Source organism: Falco rusticolus, chromosome 19 (genome assembly GCF_015220075.1).
Source record: "Falco rusticolus isolate bFalRus1 chromosome 19, bFalRus1.pri, whole genome shotgun sequence".
Taxonomy (NCBI): domain Eukaryota; kingdom Metazoa; phylum Chordata; class Aves; order Falconiformes; family Falconidae; genus Falco; species Falco rusticolus.
This window is the reverse complement of record NC_051205.1, coordinates 1,259,626-1,281,001: the sequence shown is the minus strand read 5'-3', so window position 1 is coordinate 1,281,001 and position 21,376 is coordinate 1,259,626. Positions and strand designations below refer to the sequence as shown.

General features: G+C 51.9%; 1 protein-coding gene across 2 annotated transcripts; it reads right to left on the bottom strand.

The window, feature by feature from the left end:
* Positions 1 to 65: 65 nt before the first annotated feature.
* Positions 66 to 21,268, bottom strand: RPRD2 (regulation of nuclear pre-mRNA domain containing 2). 2 transcript variants are annotated; one of them, XM_037370800.1, is made up of 11 exons: positions 20,714 to 21,267; positions 14,079 to 14,208; positions 11,778 to 11,878; positions 10,509 to 10,586; positions 9,137 to 9,189; positions 7,720 to 7,846; positions 6,603 to 6,778; positions 5,644 to 5,929; positions 5,008 to 5,286; positions 4,521 to 4,724; positions 66 to 3,872 (listed from the first exon to the last, which is right to left on the bottom strand). In XM_037370800.1, the coding sequence occupies exons 1-11, from the start codon at positions 20,931 to 20,933 to the stop codon at positions 1,138 to 1,140; spliced, it is 4,389 nt and encodes a 1,462-aa protein (XP_037226697.1). In that variant the 5' UTR covers positions 20,934 to 21,267; the 3' UTR covers positions 66 to 1,137. The 2 variants fall into 2 exon arrangements, with proteins under 2 accessions (XP_037226697.1, XP_037226698.1); XM_037370801.1 differs by lacking the exon at positions 10,509 to 10,586 and having other exon boundaries at positions 20,714 to 21,268.
* Between the last annotated feature and the right edge of the window lie 108 nt (positions 21,269 to 21,376).

The following is a 21,376-nucleotide window of genomic DNA, read 5'->3' as shown; positions in this document are numbered from 1 at the left end:
CTCAGGGCTGAGGTGACCGAGCCCCCCCTCCGCCAAAGCGCAGAACAAAGACAGGATCCGCCACCTCGTTTTTGTAATTTTTATGTAGATATTTAACCCTACACCTTTATCAAACATATATGATGGATTCTAGCAACTAAAAAAAAAACAAAACAAAACAAATTTAAAATAAATCAAGTAAAATTCCAACTTCATATAAAAGCCGTCGGGGCGGCTGCGGGGCGGCCCTGGGCGGGGGGCAGCGCCCCGAGCCCCCCGTGGGCTCCGTCTGCGATCCGAGAGATGGAATTAAAAAGTGATTATTATATATACACACACGTAGAAAGTCAACAGTGTTCCCAGGGGAGAAACGAAACGGAAAAAACAAACAAACAAAAAAAACCCAACAAAAAAAAAAAACCAAACAACAAACCCCAAAATAAACCAAAATCCAACCAACAGATGACGGGTGATGGAGGGGGGACAGGCTGGGGACCCCCCCTCACCGCCGGGAGCCAGAGTCCGGCCGGCCGCAGAGCATCATCGTAGGGTGAGTTTGTTCTTTTGATTTTTTTTTGCCTTTTTTTTTTTTTTTTTTTTTTTTTAAACCTTTTTTTGGGTTTTTTTTGGTGGGTTTTGCCAGGGGGAGCGGCGACCTCGCTGCAGAGGAAGGCACAGGAGAGGTGGGGGGGGGTCTCTGCCACCGCTTGGACCCTTCACTCCTCCCTGCGGCAGCGGTTTGGTAATCGGCTAAAAAACAACATCCCAACAGCACGCTTCATCCTTCCCTTCTGATTGTTAGGGTTTGTTTCTTTTTTTTTTTTCCTTTTTTCTTTTTTCTTCAGATTTTTTTTTTTTCCTTTTACTTTTCGAAACTACTGGAAGTTTTTATTTCAACAGCAACGCTTCTTCTTTCCATTAAAACTTTTTTTTTTTTTTTTCCCCCTAGTCTTGCACCAACTGGGTAGAAATAAACCGGGAGGAGGGGAAAAAAAAAAAAAAAGAAAAGAAAAAAAAAAAGAAATCCAGACTATTTAATTTAGGAGAAGGTTATGGGGCTCTCAAAGGGAAAGAAAAAAAAAAATATGGAAAAAAACATGTGAAAGCGCTACTCGCTGCTCTCCACAGCATCCGATGCCTTCGCTGGGGGCGTCTCCTTCAGTACCTGGGGGGGAAGAAGGGGCGTTTGGGGGTGAAGAAGGGGGACCCCCTCCCGAAGGGCGGCCGGGGCCGTTTCAGGCTATGGAAGGGGTCCCTGCTGACGAAGGGCTCTCGCGGCCTGAAGTCAGCGCGGGGGGTCCTGACCAGCACCCCGCCACGGCTCCCACCGTCCCTGTGAGCAGGGGGCCCCAGGCCACGGGGTGCCCCCAGCTGCTCCCGGGAGAGGGGGGTCAGCCCCACGGCCTCGCGGGTGCGGGACAGGGGGGCTGCGGCGTGGTCCCGCTGCTGGGGCTGGGCCACCGGCTCCCGGGGTCCGGCGTGCACGGCGAAATGCTCTTTCATCGTCCCTTGGTGGATCGTACCGTGCTCCTTGGGGAAGGCGCCGGTGCCGTGCTCCACCGCCATGGGGGGCGGCGCGGGGAAGGGGACGCCGCCGTGCTCCCCGGCCGGCGGTGGCTGAGCGGGGAAGGGGACGCCGGCGTGCTCCCCTGGGACGGGGGGCGGCGGGGGCGTGGGGAAGGGGACCCCGGCGTGCTCCACGGAGGGAGGCGGGGGGACGCCGTGGGGCAGCGAGAGCGGAGCGGAGGATTCCTTCGAGAAGGGGTTGGTGTGATCCACCGACGGCATGCGGGGAGGGACCGAGTGATCCCTGGGGAACAGGCTGCCGTGGTCCTTGGGGGGGGCGGCCGGGGGGCCGGCAGGTGGACCCACCGGGTCACGCTGGAAGGGAGTCCCGTGCTCGATGGGAGGCGGTGCGAGGGGCGGCGGTGGTGGCGGTGGCATGTGGTGCTCGAAAGCGGGGCTGAAGTTATTTGTTCGGAAGTTGTTGACGCTCTCCTGGAAGGGCGGCACGTGCTCCTTGTAGGGCGCCGGGAAGCCGCCCATGCCGGGCAACTCCGACGTGCCCGAGGGCCCGTTATCGAAGGCGCTCCCGCTGCTGCTCATCTCGAACCACCCCGCCGCCCGGCTCGCCTCTCGCCCGTGTCCTCTGTTGCCCTTGCCCAGGACGCGGATGGACTCCACGGTCTGGATGGGCTCTCCCGACATCCCCCTGCTCGAGGCGTTGTGGTAACCCAGCGTTTCGATGGGGGCCCCTTTCTCCTCGGTGCTGTCGGGTAAGTCCAAGCAGGAGGAGGAGACCCGGGTCTCGATGCGGTAATGCTCCTCCTGCGGCTGCGGTTCCCCCTTGGGCGCGCCGGCCGCACCGTGGCCAGACAGGCTCACCCCCTCGCCAGAGCTGCTTTTGGAGATCTGGCCAAAATGCTTCTCCTCGGAGGGCTTGCGGGAGGCGTTTTTGAGCATGTTCTTGAACTCGATGGTCGACGTGGCAGAAATGGAAGAACCCAAGGATTTCTCCACGCTGGCCGCGGGCGCTCTGCCGGCGGGGCTGGAGAGGGCGTTTTGAGAAGAGAAAAGCGAGCGGTGGGGAATCGAGTGGGGCGAGTCCGGGTATTGCTTCTGCGAGAGGCCAGAGTGCACCACCGATTTCGGTAAGTTGTTGTGATTGGAGTCCGGTGTGAAAAACACATCATTCTTGCTGGGCGAAGGGGAACCGTCCGAGGTGGAGTCGTTTCCCCTCAGGCCGTAGCTCCCGTACATCCCCGGAGACGCCGCCAGCGGGTCACAGCTCTCGCTCTGGTCAAGAATAGACCTCATTGACGGAGGGAAGGATGACTTCACGCCAAACTCCTGCGACCTCTGGCCGTAGCTGGACAGGACCGGCTGGTACTCCGCAGCTTCAGAGAGTTTACTCGATTTCAAGATAGACTTGGCTGGCTTCTTCTCCAGGTTTAGCATGGCCGACGGCGGCGGCCCAGAGTAATCGAAGTCGCGATAATCTTCGTCCTCTTGAAAAGATGTGTCCGGGTAAAACTTCTCCTGGGAGGAGTCCATTAAAGAGGAGGGCATCTCCATGCTGTCTGCAGACTGCTTGTAGAGGCCGGCCGGAGAGTCTCTGCCGAGGCCGAAGGGCCGGTAGGCGTGCACAGAACTGGAGAGTTCCTGGGAATAGCCGTCATCCCGGCTCTGCAGAGGCGACCTCGTGCTGCTGGGAGTAGAAGAACCAGGGCTCATGATTTTTGACAGCAGGGAGATGGTGTCAACGTTGCTCGACGTCGGCTTATCCATCATCTCATCCTGGGTGGGTGTCCCGCTTCGCTCGTCGCGCACCGGCGTTCCGTCCACATTGTCCATAGAAGTGCTGGTAGGACCACGCTGGAAGTCAGACGCGTGGCTTTCCGTTGCGATGCTGGACCCTAAGCTGCTGAGGATTGGAATATTCAAGTTCAGACCACTGAAGCCAGGATTTCCCTTCAAGAAATTGTGTATCTTCATCTCCAGGCTCGGAGAAGGGGGTTCCGATTCCAGCTTTGCTTTTGAAATTTCAGAGGATTGACCCAGTGAGGTTTCTGTTGGCAAAAGGGAAGAAGGACTGGGAGGGTGGGAACTGGAAAATCCCAGGGAATTGGTTGGCGGCTTAAAACTGGAGGTTGACAGCCCTGGGGTGTGTCCAACGGGAGCCTTATTAACCGAAGTTGAGGAAACCTCAGCGGTAGATGAGTTTGGAGAATAACCAAAACTTTTGGATATAAAGGACTGAGGATTGGAAGGAATATTCCTCCCCTTCACGCATGGAACAGTCGTGTTGGCGGGCGATGCTGAAGTGCTCTGCGACGCAGTTTCGCTTGACTGAACGGTATTTCCAGCCACACTCTGAAGTAAGGACGATAAGCCTGGAAAAAAGAACGCTGCGTTCAGATATTCAGGTAAGAGGCAACTCAACCTGAGCCGCTGTCAAGGTATTTGTACCGCAGATGTCGTTCCTTGAAACTACTTCCCGATTCAGCCTGGAAAGCGACTGGATTTTGCACCCGCTGAGGTGCAAACTTTTGCCAGAGGCTCAGATTGATCTACAAATATAAATTTCAACACGCGTCTGAGTGAGTCGGGTAATAACTCAGCCTGGCTTCATAGCCAGGCGTAAAAAACATCGCGCTACCAACCAGGGTTACACATGCAAGGTGCAGAAGCAGAAGTAGCACCTCTGGGCAGTTGGTCTGCTCTAAAAAAGCGCTCTCGGAAGCGCGGGGAAACCACAAAGCCCTCTCGGGTCTCCCGTCCTGTTCTGCGCCCTTCAACCAAGCGTTCTGGATGAGCGCCCTTCAGTCACGGCAAAAATGCGAAGACATACAGCAAAGTAAGTGAACTTGCTGATCCGTAACACGTGGGCTACCTGAGAAAAAGTCACCTTGCCACAGACGTAATACATTCCACATAAAAGTTTTTCATTTTCGCTTTAGGATAAGCACTGCAGCACGTTTCAGCGTGGCTACTGCCACCGAACACACAGTTAGCCATTCCCTCGCGACCCACTCTGGTACCTTGCAATGCTGGTGCGGTCTGAGTCTGGGTTTTGGAGAGAGCAGACAAAATACTTTCAGGAGTTATTTCAACTTTGGAGAGAATATTTGCTAACGGGTTGGAAGGAGCAGACTGAGTTCCCATGACAGGAGTCTTCAGGCCGCTAGTAAGAGCTGTTGGGCTGGTCGGGGTTCCTGGAGAAGGTCTCGAGGCGGGACTGACACCTAGGACAGAAGCACACACCACTCACGTAGGCTGCTTCGTTAAGCGAAGCTTTTTTTGGCTCAAGTTTTCCCCAGATACAACTGCAGCAGAGCTCCGAGCGTGAGAAAGGAGAGGCTCAGGAAGCCAACAGTCGTGTGTCGGAAAGACCGAGCCAGATCTTTTAAGCAGTAACTCATTTGTGTTTATTTTGAGACAATTAGGGCTTTCAGAGATTACAAAACAAGACTCCGTTGTTAGCTCCGTTAACCAAACCCCCGGGGCTGGCACTCCTTCAGCACTCACCTGTGTTTTTCATGACAGAAGTTAAACTGCTAAGGATGGAGCTGATCTTTGCCAGGTCCACGTTGGCCAGGTTGGGCAATGCAAGCGCTGGCGACGGAGGGATGGGCGCCGCCGCGCTCACTGCCTTTGGAGCCGGAGGGGTCGGAGGAGTCTGGGCAGGCGTTGTCACCGTCACCGAGGTTGTGCCCACCGCAGCGGTAGACGGCACCGCTTTGGGGACGCTTTCAGTCTTGACGGGTGCTGAAGCTGGAGGAGCCTGCTTCTCCTTCCTCTCTTCCACTGCACCGAGAGGGGGAGAAGAAGACCAGACCCGTCACTCTGCCCCCCCGAGAACTACACAGGGCACAGGATTTTCAACAGGATCCTCGTCATTAGGTGTGTTAGGTCCGATTCCCACAGGGTATGTAAGAACGTATCGGATGAGCAGTTTGGGAGACGGGAAAACCCGCAGCTAGGTTGGCATTTCCCTGTTTGAGTCAGGGGCCTGGAGCGGGAGACCAAAACCCCACGGCACCAATCCGTGACCCACCGAAGGCTCTGTGCACCCTCCGCCTCCCAAACAAGACCCCAAAGGGCTGTTTCATCCCCACAGAATTTCTACCAGACACTTTCTCTTGCTGCTCCCGCAGGACGTACCAATAATTTTAGACGTATCGTCCTCCACATCAGACAGCTCCATGTCTTCCACATCCCGATTATCCGTCACAGGCTCTGGAGATACCGTCTTGCGGCTTCCAACCACCGGAGACCGGGAGTTATCCTCCTCCCCCATGCCCTGAAAAGGGGACTCGGAGCCTGTCGGAGACGGGGCGTCCATACTCGGAGAAGGAACAGGAGACTCCTCTGGATCAGGAAGTGTTGCTTTCAGCTGGTCTAGCTTTTTCTTTAGATTGCTCACTCGATTAGCGAATGTTTTATAAGCCTAAGAAAGGACGGATATCGGAGTGAGTGTCTTTTATCGGAAGAGTGCATGCGTTAATCACTTCCCTAACGAAGCAGCACACAGCCTTAGAAGACCATTTCTGATTACCTGCAGTGAGAACTCTGCGGTAGGAACTCAGCTTTTCAGTGTGACTTGCAGAGCAACGACCACAAAAAAGGGGGAAGGTAAAACCTTCCACCGACTTAAATCAATTTTCATAAACCCCATTTTCCCGCCACGTTTTCTAACAAATATGCTGCCTGTTCAGTGTTTTTTTGGAAGGGCTGGGGGGAGGGGTTGGTTGTGTTTACAATGCTTTACTGAATTCTTTCTTTGTTCATCTAGTTCGCTTATTGATCATCGTTGGCGCAGTTTCCAGAATTTCGGATTAGTTAGACTAACCGTCATTTTGCCCCCGTTTAAAAACCCAGAAGGGCTACGAAATTACAGCAACACACAAGAATTGAGCTTCTGAACCCACGGATTTTTTGTAGCGTCTTTTTTTTCTTGCCCAACACCTGAACTCCGCTCTCTTTTGACAACACTTGTACCACACTCATAACAAACTTCTTAATTTGGGAGTACAGAGATGCGTTTTCCAGCCTCCGAGATGCTTAGCGAACACAGGCAGACATCGGTCTGTGTGAGGAGGACTGAGGAAGCGCGTACTTACATTTGCTACCACCTTGACTTCCTTATACTGCGCTTCATAAAATATACCGGCGTTCTCCAGGGCTTCGGTGAGAGAGGGGCCATTTTTCACTTGCTTGTCTAAGCCATTTACAAATTCTTCCAGCTTTGAACTTGCTTCTTCAAACTCCTTGGAGAACTTCTTTCCTCCTGTTTTATCTGCAAGGAGATTAATGGAAAATCAGCTCTTGGAAGCACGCCCTTGACAGCAGCAACTGGGAAGTTCAGACAACAGAGACCGCACCGTGCTGCACGCTCCCCAGATCACCCCGTCCATCCATCATTATCCATATAAAAAAAAAAAAAAAAAAGAGGCCAAGTCACCAGCAGTCCATATTGTTTACCAACTAGTTATTAGTGATAAGTAAGTTCAAGACAAGGCAGTGTAAAATTTTACTCTTTTAAAGTAAAGTGTAAATTTTTCCTCTTTACAGGGAGAGTACTTTCATTTTGGAAGGGACAAAAATCCCGAGTTTTATTTTTCCTTCGTTACCATATTCCCAGGGCTCCTAACATCCTATCATTGGGGTTCATGACACCCACAAATTACCGCGACTGCAAATGATCATTTCCAAATCACGGATTACCAAGCACAGCTAAATCTACCTGCAGTTTTACAATTAAATTTCCTGTTAATACAGCTCAACATAACCCCATTCGTTTGCCCCCAATACTTGCTATTGGACTCGTAATTGGCATTATCAAACTGCAGCCACCGGCAGCTGCCTTAACTTGAAATACTAAATCTGAAATTATTTAAGGGGCTCTGAAGACGTTAAGAACAATGTAAATTTTAGTGACACAGGAGGGCGTGTTTAAATATTTCAAAAGAGGTCACTTCGGCTTTGTTTGAGCTCTGTATCTGCAGGTTTCTATGAACAGGTTCAAATTAACAAAGTTTTTAGGCTCCTGCTCGGTGGTTATTAACTGCACTGAAATTTTGGTATTTTACAGACCCAGTCTGACCAGTATTTTACAGACCCAGTTTACTTTTCTAGTTTACATTTCTAGTCTGAGGCTCAACAGAACCAAGGGGCTCCTACAACTGTATTTGCCCCCCTTAATTACATTGGGTTTTGTATGTTATACACCGTCTTTACCTTTTAAACATTTAAGTGTCTCAGTGCTGCAGACGTCCACTCTCATAGTGGAAAGCTGTTTCTCTTTCAGTTCTATCTGGTCTTCCGAGCGCTTGTATAATAGCAATTCTTCAATAAGAGACTGTGGCTGGGGGGGGTGGGAAATCAAACAAGAAAAGCATCCTCATCACATTCCACGGAAGAGAAACCCCGCTGCACAGAGCCAACAGCACAGTCCTGCTTCAGTGACAAACAACTCGCCGGTTCAAGACCATTTCCAAACGAGAGCTAACACAGAAACGAACCGTGCCAGTCTCTGGATTTTTAACCTCAAGTCAAACAGATCGGCAGATCCGGGCTCAGGCAGGGGCTGTAATTCTACAGGACTCCTGGCTGTGATGGTTTGGAGTAGGAACAGGCCTTTTTTATTTTCTTTTGTAAACTCCACCAGTGCCCGTGCATTACATTAACACACCACGCTCCTTCAGGCGATCGAATTTAGATAAATTTCTTGCCACCAACTCCTCAGCCACCTTAAAACTACCCCTTCACTGGGACAAGCTGACAAGCTCGGTCAGCACCGTCGGTGACGGCCAGCCTAAGCGCCTGGGGATTTTAAGCAGCTCCCGAGACAGCAAACTGCTTGTGCTGGCTCCGGCTGAGCCCCACAGCAACCTCCTCGGGCTGTGCTGCCATGGGGAGCTAGAAAGGTGCTGGGAACACACCAGCGTGTTGATCTACAGCTGAGCAGGGCTCACACAGCATCAAGGCTGTCTCTCCAACCTCTCCCCACCACCAGGCTGGGAGTGGGCAAGACCCTGGAAGGGGACACGGCCAGGACAGGGGACCCAAGGTGGCCAGTGGGATATTCCACACCATACGGCATCTGCTCGGATAGAAAAGCGAAGAGAATGGAGGAGGAAGGGGGGACATTCGTTATTTACTCAGTTTACCTTCCAGAACAACCGCTATGCCTGAAGCCCTGCTTCCTGGGACGTGGCTGAACATAAACTGCCTTTACCTTGACCCACAAGGCTGTGGGGTTTTCCTTCTTATTTCCCCCCCCGCCCCCCCCGTTTTGCTGAGGAGATGAGTGATGGAGCGGCTTGGTGGGCACCCAGCCCCCAGCCAAGGTCAACCCACCACACTGCCCTCCCGTATGAGGTTACCCCAAATGAAAACTGGTACAGGGGGCCTCTGCACTGCTCCGAATGTTTGCCAGCCGCCTTCCTGTCCCTAACAGCGCGCAGAAGGGGTGGCAGCCCTACCAAAACTCACAGCTGAAACGCCTAGCAGGCGTTATATGCCAAGGAACATAAAGACAGCGAACACTAGAGCTTCCCATCAAGCTTATGCTGCTGGTGGACACAAGCGACACAAAAGCTACAGCCCAAGGATGGAGGTTAGTGCAACAGAGTATTTCCACTCGCAGACTTACTCTGAATTCAGCAACAATCTTGGACTTCAAAGCAGCTTTCGGGTTTGTGGATGCTGTTGGAATAAAAAAAATAAAAAATAAAAAAATTTATAAAGAACCCAAGGAACTGCAGCCCAACTAAAAGTAAGTCACCGAGATATTTTAAGACAATTCAACGAAAAGACTCGCAGGCTGTTGTCACCCATCACATTTTCCCCTCCACACAGATGTCCCTCAGTGCTCTGGCTTTCCGTTAGCTAATCGGGCCACTGCCACATGCAGCTAGATCGAGACTGAGGTTCAATAAATTATACTATCGCCTTTCAATTAATTTTTTTAATATGCTATAAAAATTTACTGTGCATGCCTTTTCCAGCTCTACCTTTGGGAAGACAAGTCCCTGCAAGGGCTGATCCAACAGCCTCATTTGATGAGTTTATACCTCTCCGTAAGGAAGGTAATATTATTTCTTAAGTGCCAGACTTCAGAGCTGACACGCAAAGCCCAGCATTTCCTTCGGACAAGGTCTCCCTTTGGCACCCACTAGGCCTAACCATGCTCTCAACCTTAAAAACCTCTTACACCTCTATTCTGGCAGGGGGAACGAATCCCTCTGTCAAGAGATTAATCCATTGGTTTCTGGACAGAACAGGAGAAACATCTGATAAGAGGCGAAACGCTAAACCCTTCATCCGTGCTGAATATAGCACATTTTTGTTTGGGAAGGCAGCTTGTGATGTTAAGGGCAGTTATAAACGCTTCCAAACTCTTTTGTTAACCTTCTGATCTCAGCACTCGTACGGGTGGGCGCATGCCGCGGCTTACACCTAGCGTTCCACCATCTCGCTTTACAGACCATTCAAGGCTTTAGCGGATAATGAGATTAGGAAGATTGGCATATTATAAACGCATTTCCTGCTAGACTGCGCTGCCGGTACTGTCGGATGCCAAAGTTCATTATCTGCACTGCCAGCTTCCAGTTTTCCTTTATCCTAGCACCTAGTTTGCTGCTGAAGGCATGTTCCCGAGCACGAAGGTAGTGTCCACCTCCTGCTGCCAAAGCACACGGTTCTGTCTGTCTTCTCTCCATCTCTCAATAGTCTAACGCCAGTTTCAAAGAGGTTCCACCAGCTCTTTCCTCTACTTTCATAACCTCTGCTCTCATAAAGATTTTATTTTTTTTTTCTTACTTCATTCCTTTTAAAAGTGGTTCTCTAGCAACAACTCCTTGGTGCTTTACAGATTAAGTCTGTAAGGAGCTTTACAAGCCTGGAAGATGCATGCTGGCTCATGTTTTAGTCCAGGTACTTTGCCCAGTTTGGGCTAGCCTTTCTTCTGTTCCTCAAGAAGGCAATTTCTATATTAGTTCAGAGAGTTCACATTGTTTCCTTACTTTGTGATTTCTTCCACGGCTTATTCGGTTGTTTGTTCAGGGTTTCTTTCAGCTGCTTCTGAGTTTTGAAAGTGGTACCTGGAAAACATTTCATTTTTTGCAGTCTGGCATTATGGGATTCCTTTTAAGAATCTGGTTTTTGGTGCCATACGGTTGCACGGTAAAAGAGTGAACAGAAATTTGTTTTAAAATACCTAGACCAACTTCCTTAGATGAGCTGCTGGATGCCCAAGAGAACCTAAGTTTACTCAGGAATACAGCAACCTGTGGGATGGTCTTCCATTTTTAAATCAAGTTTCTGTTTGCCCTTACGCTGAGACAAGTTCAAAAATCACAGTCACGGCCAGGGTAAAAAGGAAAAACACGAGGCATCTAGAACTAAAACTGTACCACTCGGCTCTTTAAGGGAGGCTTTCATGAAATCAGCATTCAACAGGCAAGTAATGCAAGTCGGGAAAATAGCCACAATATCTAATTTACAAGGAATCCGAAATATTGTTTTCAAGTTACAATAAAAATAAGAGATTTCAGAACGTACGCATCAACTTCACTTCTCAACATGCAATGCCCAGCTAAAGCCTTTTCTCATGCCAAAGCCCGCACACCGTGTTTCTCCTGCCATGACGACTGGCTCTCAAAACCACACGTGAGGATTTCCTGAAGCACCTTTAGCTCTCAGCGACGTACCCAAGGAAAGCCGAAACGTGGACCAATTTCCTTCGAGTATTTGAGTATCGGCTAATTTCTGGTTTTTTACCTGACTACACATGTTCCCAGTTAATGTTCGCCGTTTCAGCTTTTAAGGAGAGTTCTTTCCTAAGTACTTGAGAACACTTCACCCTCCGGCTTTGCTTCCAGCCTCTTTCCTCCACCACAAATATTATTAGGAAAACCAGCTTATTGCTAATACAGCCTCAAAGGTAGAGCCAGGGACACAGGCACTCTACCAGGGCACCGTGTTCCCGACTTGTAGGATCACTTTTACCTTCACGTTCTCTTTACTCTCAAGCTGGAACAATTCCAGCTTACGTGAAAGGATTCAGAGCTGTTTTTAGAAAGGTACAACCCCCCCCACTCCCACCCTGTGAAGCAGGTGGATTCAGTGCTGCTCACATACGACACCTCGCTGCTGTAAAGCCTGCGCTAGGTACAAACGCCGAGAAAACGGATACACACAATAAACTCCTCTCACTCGGCGATTCCAGACGTTTTCTTTAACCTCACGCGTTAAGTTTGTAAGGTAAGAAGTGCAAAGGGCAACTAACTTACTCAGAGCTTCTTTTAGGGCCAAAATGGTTTCCTCGGGGTACACATTCCTGTCCTCCCAGATTTTGAAGATTCTTTCGATAGATTTGGAAACGGATGGATCCCTGAAAAAGAAGAGCGTAGCGGGTTTGCTTTGCCCCCACATTGTAATTTCTTGCAATTCTAGGATAGATAATAATGTAAATAATGTAAATAATGACGTGTTTAAATCAAAACTTTAAAAGACCCTTCAGACTTGCAAAAGGTCCCAGGGAGACCGAGGCAGCAAGTCCACACTTGGAGTTAGGCAAACACACACTTCTGTACCATAACAGATCAGGACCCTTTTTGGGGTAAAACCAGGAGGTTTCAGAGCGGTACAAACGCCAATAGGATTTTCCCTGAAGCCTTTCTTCAGGGGGGAAAAGAATTTGTTACTCTTCCAAAGCAGCCTTCTAATAATTGTAACGGCTGATGCTTTAAAATTGTTGTAACCTGGGATTTGAGTGGCACGTTGCGGGGATTTCCGTCGCAGGAACCAGTGGAGGACGAGCGTTACAAGAAGCAGAGCGAGTACAGCAGTGACCCGACCCGAGCTGGCTTTGGTGCCCAGTAACTCCACGCCACACACACCTCTCCAGCTCTGGGCGACCATGCGAGCCTGAACCCTGCCAACAACCAGAAGCGACTGGCCCAGAGGACTCGAGCTCAGATTAATAAACTCTTAATTGGAAAGCAGAGCTGCCACCACCGCTGCCAGCAGGACCTGGGCGGCAGCTGGCACCACGGCACGGCTCCAAGCCCAGAGGTGAAGGGGCTGCTCCGCACCCTCAGGTGGTGGGTGCTCTGCCAGACAGAGCTGTGGAAGGAACAGCTTCACCCCTTCGACGTCAAGCCCTGCTGCGCTTGCCTTCCAGCTCAGCACCTGAAGAGCGAGCGATGCGTTTTCTGGCCAGTTTTCCTGCTTTTTAAACCATCTGGAAGGCGGCCGGTGGCTGAGACTCTGCTATGGAGCAACAGTGCCGTCCCTGGCCAGGCAAAGCTTTGCACAGGGACGGACAGAAGGACAGCGCCTGCCAGCGCAGCGAGGTGCGCGTGGAATTTGCAAAAAAAAACCTTCCATCGGGGTCCGTAAAAGGTAAAGGCTAGTCAAGTCACACTGCCACGGTACACAAACAGCGGAACTCGGAAGCAGCAAGCTGGGAGAACTTTTATCCATTTAATCATTCCTGAATCCATGACTCCAACATCTGGAATCAAGAGCAGGCTTGGTAAAGCCTGCTGAGGCCACCAATGGAATGGGAACACGCACTTCTGGCTGTAGCTTTTCCTTCTCTTTTTTGCTTTGCTAGCTGATACTCCCAGCATTTTTTCTCCCTCCTCCTCATTGTTGGCATCTATTAATGGTATTTTCAACTTTCTCTTCTGGCAAATTACATTTAACTATAAGCTAACAAGCAGTCCAACTTAAACCTTTTCCCTGCCTCACGCCACGTTCAACAATTTGCTGCTTCAAACCGTTCCAAAGACACACAACACAAACCAGTCACATCATGTCAGCTTTGTCTTTTTACCATGTCCTGCCCCTGACAGATCATCTGGTTTGAGGAAGATTCAGAAACCAAACCAGAGGGCAGTGAGGCACCCAGCGGTAACGACAGGACGGGGCTCACCCCACCTGGCCACCTGCCAGCGCAAGATCTTTTTCTCCCACGCTACTCTCATAAATTAAAGTCTCCGACTTCCAGCGGAGCGCTAAGCCACCTTTGAAAGCGCATTACCTTGAAGTAACGCTTCAGCGATGGGTACAGCAGCACAGGAGACAGAGAGAAGTTCGCAGAAGCCAGGCAGGGTTTAGACTGGCATCTGCAATGCTTGTTCTCTTGGTGGTCGACCACAGACAGATCCCTGGAGGCCACAAAAACCTCCTCCTCCTCCTCTTCCTCCCTGTCTTGTTGTACCGCACCGTGATGCGAGTGCTCCCCCACGTCTGCACCATTCGCCCCCAGCAGCAGCACAAGCCACCGGTGCCCACACGCAAGGGGAGGGCAGAGCTACGGGGCACGCACACAATGGTGCAAGACTTGCCCCTCACACCACTTCACATGATAATTTATACTCCAATGAGACCCCCACGCAAATTAAAAGCCAGCTCTGTGCCCGTTCTAGCACCCTCCTCATAGAGAAGCTCAAACCCACGCAGTCGCTCGAACAAAATCCGTGATTTTTTTCTGATGTTTCTAGACTTTGAGATGTTAGAAGAAAAAAAAAAAAAAAAAAATCACATTTCTGAGACATTCAACCTTCCAAACCACAGTTACTTACTTCACCAATGAAGCAGCTTCAGGAAGCACTTCTGCAAACGTATCACGAAAGACAATTGCATTTTTTCTCTTGCAGTTCTGTATGACGTCATTGGCCAAGTAAAAAAGGTTCAGACGATGAGGAAAGGCAGCTAAAGACAAAAAGAAAATTCAGATTCGTCATCAAGCAGAAGCAGTCACGTCAGCTGTGTTTTGACAACAACATTTAAGTGCCTGGTTTTAGAATTTTTTTCAGCATTTCCAGCATGTACAAGGGCCAGTCCAACAGTCAGAACTGGGGGCTGGAGATGAAATCCCATTTACAAATAATTTCCACATCTTCCCAAAACCTGCGTGTTTGGCAACCTCAAGCATCGACTCTGTCTCGAGCTTAGAAAGGACGCAAAAATCCATTGACCCTGCGCTGGATCTATCATCCCCACGCAGCGAAAGGAACCGTATTAGCTAGAAAGATCAGCATCGCCTGTGGTTAAAAGGTCAAACGCAAAATGGCACAAACTTCTGCACGGAGCAAAAACCCAACCACTCCAGAGTGTGCGTATGGTGCTCTCTCTGGAGCTCCAGCATCACCCCGCTTGGCTACTGCTTCAGTGCAGCTTCCTGTTTAATAATGTAGTGGACATTTATTCATATTTTTTAAGAACAATCATGTATAAGTCTCCCTTTTTTTTAAGCTCTCACAGCTTAAAACGGTCTCGAAGATTTGCAGCTTTATTGGGGAGGTTTTACCAGTGTCCGTAGCTGTCCAGAGGACACTTACTACAGACAGGGAGACACCTTCTCCACATCCCTTTAAATGCCTCCTATTAATAAACCAATGCTTATTAATGTATTTAATAAGCGCTGCTGATTCCTTGGACGCGGCTGCCTGGATGGCCCTTTCCCGACGTGCGATTTAATGCTAGCCAGGCACCAGCTTTTGTGTGGCACACAAAGGACCCCGGATCTGCGTCCCTTCTCCTCCAGGGATCGATTTCTCCAAAAACCACCTCCCTCGTCCCTGCCGAGCCGGCACTGACCTTCGCACCCAGCCCTCCCCCCCGCGGCTCTACTCCGAACGCATCCACACCAAATGTGCCTCTGAGCTTCCTATATTCGGCTCCAAATTTAATTATTTCATCAAACCTCTCCTTCAGTTGGCCAGGAACAGCACTTGTAGTGCAGTAAGCGCAGCCACATGCTAATTAGCTTCTTCACTTAATTTAACGATACAACACAAGGATTTAAATATAGGAATGGTGACAATAGATGGATTTCTTTCACATGCCCGTGGGCTCTAGCAGGCTCCCATCTTCCCCATGTTACACCCCCCCGCTGGCTGTACCCAGGCTGCATTAGCAATCAGATTTTTTAGCTACAAATCCCTTAATTCTCTATCCCGCTTCATTTTCCAATTGTCCCTACCTTGGCAGAGCCTCTTCCCACTGCTGCACCTTGCAGCTCTCCTGGTCTCTGAGTCTCCTGCTGGGAAGCTCTGAGCATGATCCCTGGTCCAGTGCCCTTGGTGGGACCTTACCCCTTACCAACACCGCTCCTGCGCTGGCAACCTGTCGCAGAAAAACTCCAAACCACCCACCACAGCGACTCCATCTCTGGCAGCTGCGTGCTCCCCTCCTGCTCAAAGCCAGCCAGAAATAAAGCCAGGATTTTCACAGAACTCATTGGCGCCTCAGCCTGCGCCTAAGGAAAAGCCACTACACGAGTATTTTCCAGCCAACAATAAGCTCACACGCTTTTATTGGACACTAATTGTTAAATATTGCCTCCCTCTTTTCTAACATCCCTCTCCGATGCAGAGAAGAGGGGTCAGTGGCCACCGACTGACTCCTGGCAAGGAGCCCACGAAAGCAGGATGGTAGCCACAGAAATACAGGGTTAGTTCTTTTTTTGCCTACTGAATGCAATTATTACTTGTTATAAAACAGAGGATCCCTGCTCACGAACGACGCTGCATGCTCACGTCTGGGAAGCCGAGCACGAGACGCCGGTGTTTTCCGGGACTCCTCTCGACAGGAGACTCTCGTCCCTGCTCTCACACACCTGTCCTGCAGAAGGCCTCCGTCCTGGCCAAGGGATCGGCACCAAGCAAGCAGCCCTGGGTCCAGCACCCGCCTGGCAGAGGAGTCCCAGCAGGCAGCGAGCCTGCTTGAAAAGCTGATGCCAGAACATTTTGACTGCACGAGCTCTACACCGACCTGCCGATACCAAGGGCTGATTTTGCGAGTCGTTTGTTGGAAATGAAGATCTTTCACAGAAGGCAGCCTCTTTGGAGAAACAAAACTGAGGCTTGGTCCGGTTTGATTGTCAAATCTTCAACAGGTTGAAGCCTCCCTGAGCCACCACCCCCCACCCCCCCCAGCAGCACTGATTCTTCTTGCTCACTGCTGGTACCCGCTGAGTGTCACTACAAACCCGTGCGTGAGCAAGAAGCATCGTCAGGCCCTAAACCCAGGGCAGGCACAGCACGGCAGGTCAAGGAGACAGACAGCCCGCCCCCTGGACTTCCCTCATCCTCATGGCCCCAGCCCGCAGTGGCCACCGGTGTGAGCCCCAAACCAGGCATCACACAGCTGCTGCCTCCACCAGCACCGCAGACCGCTTCTCACCCCTGACTTTGCTACTCGTGTATTTTCCAGCTATTTTTTTGGCTGAGGGTATGTTTCATCTTTCCCACCAGGCTACTCCAACACTGTTCTGGCAGCTGCCATGTCAAGGAGCCTCAACTCCCATGTCCCAGACTAGGCTTTTATAGCAACAAACAAAACAAGCACAAAGATTCATTAGCAGAAACTGTTATTTACAATCTTCACGCTAAACATGCTTACACAGCAGATAGGGGTTTGTTTGTCTGAGTGAGAAGCAGGGTGAGGAGCATTCTGCTCTGCCCGGAGGGCTGGAAATCCAGCCGGAGCAGAGCTGCACTCCCCTGGCTTCCCAAAACAATTTGGAGTCAGCTTTCCCCAAAACACCAGCCTCAATAACCTATCAGGTCATCATCCCATCAAAATGGGTTTTCTGCAATTTAATTAAAGCCCAGCACTCCACTGCTAATTCACCCGCTTGTCACTGGATGCTCTTTCTATCCCGACACTGTTATTCACCAGCAGAGAGAGCGCTGATTCCAGATCTACGACACAATGCAAAATAGATCTTGAAGATATATAAACCTTTGATTTAAACGATTCACCGTATACACAGCATTCAGAAATCCAGAGCCAAGTTCAATACAAATGCCCAACACGTGGAGCACAGCTCACACCATCACCTCTGCCACGGTTTCCACAAGGGTGAATACAGACCTCAGCCAAGGCAGAATTAATTTTAATTTAGCTCCTCAATTTAGAGCTAATATTTATAAAACAAGATTCACCCAACTTGCACAGTAGGAAAACTCCCTGCTAGACCAATACCTAGGCTAAGGACAAGCTGCATGAAAAAAGCCGAGCACCCTTGGGTCCAAGATGCACTTTGTACAAGGGGTTCCAAACACATTATGCAACTGGCCGTATCCGATGGGTGAACGGCTTCTTAATTACTCTTGGACTGTCTTGGCTTAAACCGGAGAGGAAATACAGGCAAGAAACAGGAAATTTTATAACAGCCCATCCCAGCTTTTTGCTCGGCTCCAGGACAGCCGCCTGCTCCACCGACCGGCATCCCAGGGCAGCTGGCGCACCGTGTGTCCGATGCAACTCACACTTAAAGAGCTGCTCGTGTGGACACAGAGATGAAGAGCTCTGGGTCCACAACAAACTTCTCAGAGGTAAAGTTACGGCAGCATTACCTCACAGAAACATTCACATCGTGAAACTCTGGGCCAATAACCGCAGCTGTGACCGGCTGATGCTCAGGACAAGCTTTGACCCAGGAAGGGAGATGCTCATGCCATCCACAACTTACTTAAATAACAGCACTCAGGTTTGGGTTTGGTTTTTTTCCTCTGAAAGGACCCAATTCTTTATCCAAGTAGCCACATACCCCTTCGGTTAAATTGGACATTTCACATCAGCTGAAACAAATATCTAACACCGAAGGGTAGAAAAATCCATCAAGATATGGGAAAATGCAGATGCTAGGAAATACCCGCAGCAAAATGCAGCCGTTTCCCCCCAGAAGTGCGCATGGGGAGAGTGACTGACCACCCTCTGGGGTGGGAGCACCCACAAGACCACCAGTGCTCAGGCAAAATCCCTCCACAGCCCGAGGCAGGAGCACTGACCGCCCCACAGGCCAGCCCAACGCCTACTCCCCCTGATTTATAGAGGACAAAGAATCAAAAGGCTAATTTTTTTCCCCGCGCTTGACATTTTCTATAAACCTCCTGCAAGAAACCGCCCTCAACCCAACACTGACATCGCTGGAGAGACGCTGGGCTGGAGCTGCCCCACTCAGGGGTTTCACACTGAACAGAGATGGGCATCTAAGAGAGACAACAGCAATTCTCCCCCAGCTTGAACGCAGGTGCCTTCATCTTCACCCGGACACAGCGCTGAGATACAGCCCTTGATCCCACCACACCAATCCTTCACAAGGAGCTCCCTGGAAAAAGCAGCTTTTATGCATTCTTAGCAGCTTTAGAGTTAAAATATTCAAAAGTTGGGAAAGGAACCCAAAAGCAAGCTGTACTTGCTGCTGTTACACTGAAGTAACACTGAAGTCTTTTGGTTAGGAGTACGAGTTGCCGCTGTGTGAGAGGCTGCAAGGTCCTTGGGGCAGAGAATGAAACATACCATGAAGGGAAAAGCAGGAGAAAAAAACCCAAAAAAACCACGAAGTGGGAAGTAACCAAATAATCAGAGGTCAGGGCACAGCAGTATCACAACTGCTGCCCAGGGCTGCTTTAGCTGGTACCTCAGAGAAGATGCTTAAGAAGAAACTGGGACAAACACAAGGGGTGTTGAGGGGAGATCCTCACGAGGGCTGGGCAAGGAAAGCCCTGAAAGCTCTTGTGCCAAAATAAAACAAAAAGTCCAGGCTGGTACCAGGGGCTGAGGAGCAGGAGCAGGGTGCCCCGCAGGGAGCAGTTCCTGCAGGGCAGGAATGGAGCATCAGGGGCCCCGCAAGCGGGAACGAACACGTTACTTTTGATGAGCTTGGGAAGGAGGGAAGGAGTCATGGAAGACTGCAAGGAAGAAGGAAGGGGCAGTGCCAAAGCAGCATCTCTGGAAGCTCAGCTGCCTTGGCCAGGAGCTGAAAGATGAATGTCAGCCACGGAAAAGCGGCAGGAGTCCAGGGAAGAGTCTCAGCTCCACAGGCCAGCGGGAGGGGAGCTGCAGGACGACAAACATGGGGGAGTCACACTGGCACAAAGGCTCAAGCAGCCAGGCACAGCGAGGACCTGCCCCGAGGTACAGGCAGGGAACGAGGAGCTGCGTCGCATTGAGCCTGACCTACAGCAAAAACGTTCACCAAAATCCTAGAGAGGAGCCCAAACAGCAGCTGTGACAAGAGACGCCAAGTCCCGAGGAGTCTGTATGTCCCAAGGAGAGACAGGAGATGGATTTTGTTCGGAGGGGGTGTGCTCAGAGCGAGAGAGAGAGAAGAGGACCGAGGACGGTCCCACAGGACCCCCGTGGTGACAAGGGCTGTCAGAGGGATGAGGATTTCCAGGAGAGGTGGGGAACGACAGCGAGGCAGGATGGACCAAGGCCAGCTTCCCCTCACCAGCAGGTCGGTATGGACCAGAAAACAACAGACCTCAGGCTCTTACCTTGCTCTGTTTAATCACGCAGCATACGGACCAACAAAAATGCAAATCAAAATTTGGGGGAAGAGGGCCCTGCGCATTTTGCAGAAGGGCCTCAACACAGAAAACCAACTATCCCCAAACTTCACAAAATGTTTATGACAAACTGGAGTGATGCCTTGGGATAGGAACGTTATCTTTGCGTTAACGCAAAGCTTACTCCAGCTCCTGCGACAACAAGCAAAACCTTCACATAGCAGCGAGACGGCACAGATAAAGCCGCTTTATTTGGACTCATGAAAACATTAACTTTCCCACTTGCAGATCACCGCCGCATCACCTGCGGGCACTCGCCAAATCCAAGTGTTGGCACCCAACGCTTATCCGCACCCACAACAGGCCCGTGGAAGCGGGCAGTGATGGTCCCTTACCCCCACAATGCTGAAGGCATCCTTCCCACCCCAGCTCTCAAAATAACGTTTTGGAAGATCCCGGGCAAGCAGACCCAGAATTCAGGAAGCTGAAGGTGCCACCATTCAGGTGCAGACACGCGATTTGTGTTTTTCTAAGCGTGACAAGGTGATGCCAAGCAGAAACCCTGCCCAGGGGCCCCGCAGCACCGACAGGAGTGAACCCAGACGCCCAGATTTCACGGCGCTGCCTGACGCCGGGTCCGAAGCCTCTGGTACGGCCGTGTAAGCTGCCCCGCACCACCCTCCCCACTGCGGACCCCCCAGCCTGCAGCCCCCCGCACGGCCCTCACCCCGACGGGCACCGGGAGCAGCGGGCCGAGGCTCCAGGGGGGTGGGCGACCACCCCCCCAGCGCAAGGGGCGGCCCCTCCAGCCGCACAGCCCACGGGCCCCCCTCCGGGGAGGTGGGCGACCCCCCGCCGCACAACCCCCGGGCCCGGCCACCCCCCCCCCCCCGCCGCCGGCGCCCCGCACTCACAGCGGCGCAGCCACTTCATCCAGTGGTAGACGATGGTGCTGTGGTGCCGCTTGTTCTCCAGGCACCAGGAGGAGAGGCCCTGGATGGACTCCATCGTGTTGGTCACCGCCTGCAGCTTCCTGTCGAGCGAGGCCTCCAGCGCGCCGGCCGACGAGGAGGAGGCGGCGGCCGAGGAGGAGGAGGAGGAGGCCCGGCCGCCGCCTCCGCCGCCCGCCGCCATCTTCCCGCCCTGCTCGCCCAACCGGGCCGCACGGACGGCGGCGGCGCGGCGCTCCCCGCTCCGCTCTGGGCCCGGCGGGGCCCGGGCGGCGGCGCCTCAGGAGGCGGCGGGGCCCGCGGCGGCCGGCTGGGGAGCGCGGCGGCCCGCTGCGCCGGGCCTGAGGAGAGGCGGCGGGCGACGGCGCCGCCCCGAGGGCGATCGTGCAGCCGCGGCCCGTAAGGCCCCGTCCCGCTTAGCCCCGGGTGACGGCTGGGAGCGGCGGCGGCGGCGCGGTCACCGGCCGGCCCCCCCCGCACGCAGCGCCCGCCCCCCCGCCGCCATTTTGTGCCGGGCTCCCTCACACGGGCCGCCGCGGCGCTGCCCCCCCCGCCCCTCCGCGCCTGCGCCGCCGCCTCAGCGCGCACGCGCCCGCCCGCCCCGCCGCCTGCGCCGCGCCCCGCCCC

What these genes read in the sequence shown, in the direction of transcription:
- RPRD2 (XM_037370800.1), bottom strand. Translation starts at nt 20,933, where the DNA reads ATGGCGGCGGGCGGCGGAGGCGGCGGCCGGGCCTCCTCCTCCTCCTCC. An exon ending in GAAGCTGCTTCATTGGTGAA is followed by an intron (nt 11,879 to 14,078) that starts GTAAGTAACTGT and finishes CTTCTTTTTCAG; the next exon opens with GGATCCATCCGTTTCCAAAT. An exon ending in GCCGTGGAAGAAATCACAAA is followed by an intron (nt 9,190 to 10,508) that starts GTAAGGAAACAA and finishes TTATTCCAACAG; the next exon opens with CATCCACAAACCCGAAAGCT.